Below are 12,206 nucleotides of genomic sequence, written 5' to 3'. Positions count from 1 at the left end.
CAGTACTTGTAGAACAGTCAGAGAGGTGCAACATTTCGTCGATACGACAGAGCCTGAAGTTTAGCTGACAGTTCAGGACCTATCAGATTGGTCCCCAAAGTATTGAAATAAAAAAAAAATTACAAGGGTTTTGGATATAGATGTACATAAGAATATTTTATAAGTATGTTTCAACTTAAATAGAGATGGTATAATAAAATTGTATGGTCTGCGTTCGCGCCTGTACTCTATGGAAATATGGCACAAACTTTAACAGAGAATTTTCATATCTATTTCCGTAAGTATACTTTGATAATTATGTTTCAGTTTGAAGGAATATATATAATAAAATTATTGGGTGTTCGTTCGCGCCTGACCTCCATAGAATGTAAATATCTCACAAAGTTTTACAAGTTTTTTTTAAAAGGGGTGAAGGTCCACAATAACACCTTAACTTTAATCTTAATTCACGTTAGCTTTTATTTATTTTTTGGAGTTGAATCATATTGTGTCCAATAAATTCACCTCATAAATTCACGTTCTTATTAAAGTGAAAGCAAAAAAAAAAAAAAATGTCGGAACTTTAGACATTTCTCGCCACAAATTTTGCATAACTCTGATTTTTCCTTCTCCACTTGCACGTAGCACTCTTTCGAAAATAGTTACATAGATACATAATAAAAAATAAGAACGTTACTTGTTATCGTGTCAAAAGAAGGAAAACGTCCGGCTCACGTTATTACGTGTCTTTTTAAAAACATTTACATAACCTTTTTATTTTTATTCATATATCAGTTTAACCTTTTTTGTCAGTGTACTAGAAGGAATTCAGTTGATTACAACACTTTCCGCGTCTTCTTTAAATTAAAATAGTACAACCCTGAATCCGACAGCGCAATACTACACCGTTCAATACTGTAAAACTGACACGAAGCTGGTCTGCTTGGAAAGGGTGCAATTGCCTTCTTATTCATATTCATATCGATTCTTTGCTTTAAAAAACTAAAGTAATTACGTGTTTACTTTTTTAATATCCCATTTTGATATTTCGGATTATTTTACTAAAGTAAGTAAAGCTTCATTATTTTTCCAAACTGTTGTTGTGTCTTTGTTGTTCGATATTTCGTCGATATTATTTAGTAACAGTGTTTAGCAGAAAAATCAACAAACGACTACCCGAAAAAATAAATATACAAGAAATAAATGTTACCATAGTCAATAAAAGTTCAGTTCATATTTTTGTTTTGTTTTGAAATAGTTTTTAATGCTCACTACTTTTAGTTTGAGGCGATAACTACTTAAGTGAATTTTTATATAAACTACACATGCAATAATCGAATATTCCTCAAGCACAAAATAACGGAAAACATTAAAATATGTTTATAAATATTCCTTAAGTAGACGGAACTCTCTTAAATTGCTAACACAGAATGCTCAGGGGTCCCTCCTTCAAATTGAAAACAGAGCTCACCAGTTCAAAGTCGCTGCCATTTTGATTTTTTAAAAACCGGTTCGTGAATTAAAAAAAAAAATTATAAACTACTTAAAAATACAAACCAATGAACTTTTCTACCATAAAAGTAACTTTTATTTACTATGGTAACATTTATTTCTTGTATATTTATATTATTATATATATAACATTTTTTATTTGTAAGGAAACATCATTTTGTTGGTCACTCTTGGCTGCGAATAGAAACAAAGTTGATATAAAAAAATATATTTTCGCAAAAATTATCTTTACTTGCATCATATTTTGCTTAGGGTAAAATTTTTGAGTATCAAACCCCATCTCTTTACAACTCCCTCCATTTCATAACGTATCATACTTTCATCAATCACAGTCCATTTTCTGTAGGCTGTTTTTGAACCCAGTAAGCGACAGGTACTTCTGCTAGTATATATATATATATATATATATATATATATATATATATATATATATATATATATATATATATATATATATATACGTGTGTGTGTCTGTGTTTATTTCATCCTCGGGTATATATACTAAAATCATTATAAGTTCTTTTAAGAAACGGGATGACAAATTATCCAGTCTATATCATCAGACGATGTAAGCTAAAAAAATGTTTATTTTAACTTATATTGATTTTAGTAGATACACTCGAGATAAAGATAATAAAAAAAACATATGTAGCTCTACTAATTTATTGAGTACTCTTTTCCACTTTTTTTTACTAAATATATCTATTAATATATATATATATATATATATATATATGCATATCAGATATGATTATCATTAAAATAATAAAAAATAAACATAAAATTAAAAACGATATAATCGCACGTTATTACAACTAAGATATCGTTGCGTAACGGTGTCCACAGTCGATCATTGTACCTGTGCTTGGTAGTTCGATCTCTAGTTTAGTTAGCTACGCTGATGAGACTTGGTATGGCAAAACACGTATCTGTGGGTAACTGCATTATATTTGTACTTAGCTTTGCTATGCCCTAAAATACGCGCAAGAATATTTTATTTCATGCAGATTTCGTATTCATAATTACAGAGCTAATTCTTTATCGAATACTAGCACACCGCTTGGCGTTGCCACGTTGTAAACTACGCATGAAAATAATAGTTTAATTAATACAGATACTGAAACGTGTGCATACGAATATTATGTTTTTTTTTCTAAACTGTTAAAGTAAAAAAATACTCGAGCTCGATCGAAACAAAACCAAATGACAGTGAGTCAAGTACCATAAGCATTAGACCAGCTTTACACGTCATTTAAAATTGGTTTACAAATGAATTATTGTTAACATTAATAATTTGTACTCTGAATTATTCACGCAAGTGAAATTGTGAAACAGCAAAGATATCAATTCTATGACTCCCACATTCCTATTTTTCGATTTTGACATTTTCGCAGACTTTTTTATGAATGAAAATGGATTATAAAGTTTTCCACATGTCTGAATATTCAATATATAAAATTTCAAGTCTGCAGATCCAAAATCTGTTCGTTATATAGGTTAAGAATTGACCTCCAGCACAGTCTACCTTTTATACATTTATCTTTATGCATCTCTATGCTCTTATAAATTTGATTTTTTTTTGTGTATTGATATTCATATTAAAACCCTTTTCTCCATTTGTATTTATTTGCTTCCAAAAATTGTGACACAAGGTCGTTTTTAATGTGAGTGAAAAACAACTCCCCAAAAGAAGGACAAAAGTGTCACTCTGGTATGGACCAAAAATAATAATTCTCTCGGTATAAAGGGTTTTCCCTCTATTGAGCAAGGACAAATTAACTTGAGTGTAGCATCAGAGCAGATACTACATTTTGATCTTGGCCCGAAGGCCAAGAAAGAAACAAAGAAAATCCCTTTTCACTAATAGTATTTATTTACTATCCCACGAAAACAAAATATGACACAAGGTCGTTTTTAATGTAAGTGAAAAGCAGCTCCTCAGTTTTGAACGGCCTCTTGTCATATTAAAAACCAACTTTTAGCTGTATATTTATTTTTCTCTTAGAATTTTAACTAGCATTATATTGTAAATTATGGTGAACGCTGTATATTGGCCGAATACTTAACCTGGACGATTACTAAATTTATATAAATGAGCTTTTATTTATCCTATTGGGATTGCTATATAATAATTGATACTCATATTTATATGAACTTTTATTATACAGTGTTGTACAATATGTAATCAATTTAAAATGTGCGATATATATATATATATATATATATATATATATATATATATATATGTATTTGTAGTCCTCGACATAGAGGCCTGTTTCGTTGTATCACAAGTCATCAATGCAGCTAGACTAGCACCTCTCTCAAGCCGAGGATTGAACCTGGAACCATCGCGTTGAGAGTCAGCAGTTCTACCGATCGACCCATGGGATCGGCGTCCGTAAATTATCTCGCCAAATGTCTATTTAAACAAACATTTGTACACCACTTTTACAGTGTTGTAACCGTTGTTTATGAACAAACAGTGAACGTAGCATTTATATATATATATATTTATTTATATATATATATATGTATATATATATATATATATATATATATGTATAATTCTTTTAAATAATCTATACCGTAAATATGTCAATATTTATCTCTTTTGTGACAATCTAATTTTTAAAACAGATTTAAATACTTATTTTGTTTTTTTGTTTTTCTTTTCACAGGGTTTCTGTTATGCCGCGACCGGAACAGCTTTCAATGACAATAAAAAAGATGCAACCCTCTGACGCAGGAAATTACACGTGTGTTGCTATTGGTGAACACGATAACATACTAGCAAAATTGACTGTACCTGTGAAAGTGTTTCGTGAGTATATTTTACGCGTTGCATTGTATAACGGCCATTTTATCGTAAAATTTTCTCCAACTTGGACAGTCATAATTGTCATTAAGATATTTTCAATTTATTATAATAATTACTACCAGGAACACCAACATATTTTTTTTTAGGTCTACCTAATCTTCATCAAATTTACATATCCGTTTTTTTTTTTATAATATATATTTTGTCATTTATATTAATTTGTCTTAACTATTTTACTTGTTGATTCTGGTATTTCATTATGTTTTTTAAAATTATTCTATCATACCAAGTGATATGACCTTCACTTATTATTATTATTATTATTATTATTATTATTATCATTATTATTATTATTATTATTGGTGTTATTATTATTGTTCTTTTTTAAATAGTTAACGAAAGAAATATGTAACATTATATTTTATGATGGTATCTTGATCTATTTATTTCTGCTATATTGCTTACCAGCTGTAATCGGCCACGCGTTGCTATATTTCTTACTAGCTGTGGTTAAGTCGGCTAATTAATATACTAGCTAGTAAATATAAACTGTTGCCCAGAATTACCGTAGAGAAGGGTGTACAAATTTTTTTCAGCATGGGAGCTTTTTATGGCATGAGTAAGTGTACATTATCGACCACCTATTAAAGAAGCAAAACAGATTATTTATAAATATATTGAAAACTAGTTGTATCCGGCCACGCGTTGCTGTTGCTGAAAACAAGCAAAAAAAAAAGCATGATAGACATATTTATGATTCTTATGGTCATGTTCTCATTCTAATTTTGTCGTTTGTTCGGTAGTGTTCTAATAGGAATATTGATGTCCAAGTGAAACCAGTATTATTTAATGTATCGGCATATCACAGTATTGAAAATATCCAAAATACACACAAAACGATGTAGCGTAAGTTAATGATTTAATGTAATAGTTTTTGCGGTAAATAGAAATATACACTATTTATCATGCATCTGCGGCAAGCGTCACATAACAAAACAGAAATAATTTGTTTATTTGAATCATGGAATCTTTTTTACAATAACGCAAAAACGCCGTCATATCGCGTCAAGGCTTAAATAGACTAAAAATGTAAGTAGTTACAATTATGTTTTTAAATAAAATCAACATTTCCGCTGTCTGATATCGTTACAATAACGCGGAAGAACTATTGTGTATCGGCCGAATCGTACAATGAACACCCCACATAATTTGACCCGGAAAGTAACGAGAAAAAAAAAATAACAAGACCGAAATTAGAAGAAAAAAATACTTACAATTTACTGATTAGATATTTAATCATCAAAATGGAAGTTGCATTTTGTAATGTTTAATAGACGTTTATGCATAGTATTTAAAAGCAAAAGTTGTTGTTTTTTTTTATTTGGTAACACACGCTGACACGAACACACGCACACAGAAACACGCAAACGCGATTCTGACAACTCCGAATATGTAAACAAAGTAACGGTCCAGAAATAAAAACGAAATAAATAAAACTGTGAATATATAATAAATTTATCGAATATATATACACATATATATATAATTATATATATATGTATATATATATATATGTATGTATATATATATATATATATATATATATATATATATATATATATGTATATATATACTTGTACAAATGGAAATTCTTTTAACTTTCTTGAAGTTTTACATTTGGATTTTACCGTCACTGGATTTTTTTACCTTCCACCAGACTATCCATTCATGTGTAATCACCTTTTTCTTTACCATATTCCCTCTGCTTAACTTATTTTGTTTTCAAGTAAGATCTTTGACTTACTTGTTGTTTCATCAAATACTTCTGCATGCAAAATACGATCCCCCATTTTTCTCATTCCTACCCTCTGATGAGAAGGAAAGTATTTCTTCGAAACTCCGCGGATTAAGGATTATCCATTTATCTAGTGTTTCCTTTTCAGATTAAATATGTTTTTAACTCATTTTAAAGTGTTTTTTAACATATTTTATTAACTGTTTGCTCATCTATATATATATATATATATATATATATATATATATATATATATATATATATATATATATATATATATATATATACACACAATTTTCTCCGGAGAAGTTGCAGTTTGCTTTTATTTACGAACACTAGAATGGGCGCGTAAATTTACTGACGATATATATATATATATATATATATATATATATATATATATATATATATATATGTATACTTATTTGTTTTTACATAGGAGTTGTTTTGTGCAATGTTTATTTACATGTAAAATACTGATTAGATAGACAGTAAATTATCTAAATAGAACCTGCAGTTTGTAATGTTTATATGAAATGTTTTTGCAAAGTATGTAAAAGCAAACGTTATGTTTTTCTTTGGTAATGTACGCTGTTGCGAACACACGCACAGAGAAACACGAATCCGACAATCCCGAAAATATAAACAAAGTAACAAGCCAGAAATATAAAAAATATATAAATATATTGAACATTCTCCGAGTATATATATATATATATATATATATATATATATATATATATATATATATATATATATATATATATATATATATTTAATTTTCTCTATGGGCAGTTTGTATTGCATATGATATTTGATATTTTAAAGTATGTAAACGCTGAATCGAACACAAGAATGGATCTGTAAATCTACTGAAGATATAAATATGCATACGTCTTTTCTCCAGAGAAGTTGCTTTGTGAAATGTTGATATAGATTAAATATTTTTCTTTATTGCAGTAGTTTTAATAACAGATGCTGTATTTTTTGCGTCAGGTGTATTGCCGGACCCAATAATAAAAATTTTAATAACTGTTTGTTTATAGAGAGAAGAATAGAATTCCATAATATGAGAATATTCAGAGCTCAACCAATGAGAATGGACGGAATTTGAGAAAAGAGAATGTATTATTTTTGAATCGAGAAATTGAAATATTGTGTTATGCCTATGAGTTTATTATCCAGTTACAATGATGCAAGCACAGTATCTGTAGAATATGTATATTCCTCCCCGGTTTTGACTAGGGCCGGTACGACGATTTAATATTAAGAGGAATAAGAACTACTTGCTTTAAAGATATTGCGTTGTAATGGTGTTGCTCTTGGATGTAATGTAGCATTTTATTATAACGAGTAAATGTAGCTAAATGTCATTCTTAAGTTTCATAAGATAGTGGCTAATAGTATAGACGTAATAAATTTATATGTGGCATCTTCGGTACTTTGGTTCAGAGATACATTTCTGCAATCTGCAATCAATCAATCAATATATATATATATATATATATATACAGAGAGAGAGAAAGAGAGAGAGAGAGAAAGAGAGAAAAAGAGAGACTAGCTCATATCAGATGGGTCATCATTTGAGAAGTCTTGTTGCTGTGTGTTCTCCGCTTATATCGGCATTGTTTCCAGTCAGCGTGAAACTCTACATGCCACTAGTATTTAACAGTGCAGCCCAAGAAAAGATTTTCTACGGGATTGCGCAACTCTTGCCCCCAAAAGTCATGCTCACGCCTGTAATGGGTATCCGTAGTCTGCAAAAAAAAAATAGTAAAATTACGCGAATTCCTCGGATTTTACTCGTGCGAATGGAAATGTTATCAACTTTCTTGGATTTACATTTATGGATTTTACCGTCATTGGATACTTTACATTTAACAAGACTATCCATTCACGTGAAATCACCTTTTTCTTCACCATATTCCCTATGCTTCACTTTTTGTTATCAAGTAAGATCATTGACCTACTTGTAATTTCATCAAATACTTTTGTATGCAAAATCCGATCTCGCATTTTGCTAATTCCTCCCCTCTGATGAGAAGGAAAGTATTTATTCGATACTCCCTGGATTAAGGACTATCCACTTATTAAGTGTTTCCTTTTCAGATTAAATACGTTTTTAACTCTTTTTCAAAGTGTTTTTAACATGTTTTATTAACTATTTGCTCTTATATATATATATATATATATATATATATATATATATATATATATAGCAACATTTAAATTAACATCAATTTAGTAATTACGTTCAATTCCACATTCTGGTCGGTTTTCTATTCTCTAGGCGAAATTTTCACTTCTAATCATCTACTACACGTTCATTCCTTCAATCATTCTTCTTGACAGAATATAGTGAGGTCCGTCGCTTTATTTAAGTATAAAATGCTTCAGATATTCCCTGAATACGATTATGTTTGCAAGACCTTTTAAGAATGAGATAGTCATTAGATTTCTCTATTGAATAAAACTTTATCTAATTGAATACATCGAAATAGATTTGCATATAATGATTATTTTGTTCCATTCCATATTTCTATTCACTGTATTTCAGAGAATAATAATAAAAAAATACATTCTCCACTAATCGTCTTAATCCCCATGTTGCGCATTAGCGACACCATACGAACATTATTTTTGTATATTATATTCAGCGTTTAAGGATGCCATCTGGGGAAAGGCCCACTGGTAGCACTAACTCCAACACAAACATATGGTGATGCGCGACAAAAGATGATCGACATCAGCAGACTTTGAATCTTGGGGGAGTATTTCAGATGTTTGGTCAGGATAGAAAGAAACCCTGAATCAATATCTGAAAGCAAAGGAGAAGAAGCTGATAATCATTGAAACTGGAGTGAAACGCTTACGCAGAAAAGACATCGTCATTGCCAGCAATTCAAGGACGACGCTCGTTTGTAACTTATTTAACATAGTCTGCCGCTTCCGCATTGGTTTCCTCAGCCACATACATTTCTGTGCGAACGAGCAAGACACTTTGAATATCTAGGCCAAGGATAATTTATACATGGTCGACTCTGACTGGCAGATATCAACGATCTTTTATCTTGGTGAATCCATGTTTCTAATTAAGATATTAAAGAGTATAGAAGTGTACACTTAGTTGTTAAATGTCAGCAAGAAAATAGAACGCCTTATTTAAACGTTTGCCTGGCATTAAACAATGATGGTTCTAAAACTAATAAATTTAATAGATAAAATAAAAACATTATATTAGACTGGATGCAATAGTCATTCCGCACAAAGAACTATGCTTTAATATCAAGTTAGTAATTGACAATAATAGTTCAATCTATTATACAGGGTGTCTATAAACTTAGTGATGGGCTAGAAACTTTTGTCATTTTACCATTAGTGATTGTTTTTTTTTTTTTTTGCTATTTCAGGTATTTTACAGATAATATTTTGAAAATTAATTTTAGAAAGTATAGCATTGAACAACGCACAAAAGTTGCTATATTGTTTTACCAAAATCAGGAGTAAATTGTATTTACTCAAAGAGCTTATCGACACCAAACAATTCGAAACAAGCCCCAAACTCTGCAAGAATTGAGGGACAACATCAGAGAGTACAATCACTATCTCGAGATTCTGTAATCTGTCATGAATAATGTTTGGAAAGAGCACAAATATGTGAAGCTGAAAATGGACAATGTTTAAAAAACATTATTTTTCATAAATTTAAATTGTTTGAATATTGCATTTTTTTCAAATTTTTCAATGTCTTAGATAGATTGTTTCAACATTATAGAAAAATACCATCACAACCAAAAAAAAATCTATTTAAGTTAAAAACCGTTCAATGGCTTTTGGACAACCTGTATCACTATTATTTTTTAATAATAAATGTACATTTTGGTGTTTCTTAATGCTATATAGCCAAGTTCGCGGAAATACAATGCAGGTTTATATGAGTATAGACTATTTATTCGTTGTCAGACAAATAAAAACATTTTAGTATTTGATATTAAGACAGAATATTGAAAACAGTAAGATTTAACATAATAACCACAATCTCCATTCGACTGCAGCGAGGAGGGTCGGCTGTCTTCGCCATTTATTGTCATGATTGAACAACTAGATAAAAATTTTTTTAAAAAGTAGCAATATATAACACGAATGAAGAATGATTTTTATTGTTCTCATTTATTGAAACATAAAACCTTGTTTTATATCTGATTGCTTGCAATTTTCATGCTATAATACTCTTTTTTACTTCGTGGGGGTCACCACTTATCAAGGCCAGAATGATACTCGAGGATAATGGTTAATGAATGTGAGGTGGTAGTGTAATAATCGGTAATTGTGTAGATTGGGTAGAATTGGCTTACTGATGAGGACGACTTAACAGGAACTTGTTTACATTAGACTTTTAGGCTACTACGATGTATTTAGCCGGGAAGCATTCTAGCAGAACAATGTTCCAAAAGTGGGCAGTTCTGGGAAATAAGTTTTGTTTATATTTGATGTAGAAATATTGTATATATAAAGATTTTGATTTTTTAGTTCAAGAGCATTGTAGCAAAATGTGTCGAAAATGGTTCTTTTAAAGCAATATCAAACGGGAAATTTGAAAGTTTAGTTAATTTCAATATTGAGTTATTGCGATACACTTTTTATGAAACGTTTGATTTAATTTGTATGAACAGCTGTGCATCTCGGTCGAAACTGCCTCTTCTCAAGCGCTACATTTTACCAACCTGTATACTTAGATGTACCATTGGAATCATTAAGTTCTATGCACAAACTTTTCATAACCCCCAACCTTCCATTGTTATGTACGTATTTTTGTCAGTTACTATTGAATATTATCACACGTATGTAATATATTACAAACTGATAAAAAATAGTTATATTAAATCGGTTTCAAATAATCAATAAATGATTTATGAAATTTAGAATCACGTTACTATTCTAACTTCGACAGTCGAATAATCAATCACTGATGATATAGCTGCAGTATTTGGATTCAATATAACTACTATCATCTTGGATGTTATTCATACAATGTTACCGTCGATATAACTTCTAACATTCTTCAGATTCGTCAAATATTCGGGACGCAATCGATATCAGTATAAGTAATATTAAGTTGATGATCCAATTTTTTGTACGGGCGATATTAAGATAGAATTACGAAATATTTAAGACTTCTATTCGTTTATAGACAACGGATCAGATAATCGAGTTCGAAATAAACATTCCCGAGTTGGACAAAACGCGTCTAAAGAAGGTCCCACGTTAAATAAGCCGAAAATTTGTGAGGATAATATCCCCAGATGAAGACAGTTGTTCGAATAATTAAAATTAAGAATGGTCAATCTTCCATTCTTATTTGGTATTATAACTCAGTCAATCTATGAATTCTGATGAAGCTAGTCGGATATTTCTTCTTCTTTTGAGGATCCCCCCTAGCTGAAACAATGCGTAAACTCATTATGGACTCAGAGTAATAAATTTCCTATATACTGCTCTGACTACACATTGAGCACTCTAGTCCGGTTTTTTCACCATTGAGATATATATATATATATATATATATATATATATATAGGTGTGTATAATATATATAATACATATACATAATATATATGATATATATATGTATGTATTTATATAATTATAACAGCTATAATCGAAACCGAAACTAAAACTTCTGAATAATTATTAGTAAAATTATTTATTTAATAGTAGATGACTTCAGTGCCATCACCTATAATCGAAACCGAAAAGAAAACTTACGAAGAATTTTTGGTAAAATTATTTATTAAAAAAAAACAATTGACTTGAGTGCCATCAGCTATAATCGAAACTGAAACCAAAACTTCTGATGAATTTTTGGTGAATAATGTATTACAAGAAATGAAATTTCATTACAATTAAATTTACCGCTTGTAAACGTTTCACACCAAATAAATAACACACAAGCTATCCTATTAAATATAGATAACAAAAACTAAATATATACCGACGCATATGCTTATATATAGAACGTTTTTGACTGTTCTCTATTCTTCACTTCTAACCCTTTCCTAATATATCTTTCACTTCTTGTCCATTCTCTCGCTAAATATTAAC

At 29.8% G+C, this 12,206-nt stretch overlaps 1 protein-coding gene across 1 annotated transcript in view; it reads left to right on the top strand.

Moving 5' to 3' along the window:
- The window catches only part of LOC145277718 (fasciclin-2-like), a 674,167-nt gene that overhangs the window by 298,287 nt on the left and 363,674 nt on the right, over window positions 1-12,206 (top strand). Inside the window, exon 3 of the mRNA XM_080129418.1 lies at window positions 4,170-4,312. Coding sequence (XP_079985544.1) covers window positions 4,170-4,312 — 143 coding nt within the window. The remainder of the gene's footprint in view (window positions 1-4,169; window positions 4,313-12,206) is intronic.

This window comes from Euprymna scolopes, chromosome 6 (genome assembly GCF_053919585.1).
Source record: "Euprymna scolopes isolate OS-2025 chromosome 6, ASM5391958v1, whole genome shotgun sequence".
NCBI classification, from domain to species: domain Eukaryota; kingdom Metazoa; phylum Mollusca; class Cephalopoda; order Sepiida; family Sepiolidae; genus Euprymna; species Euprymna scolopes.
This window is presented reverse-complemented; position numbering and strand designations above follow the sequence as displayed.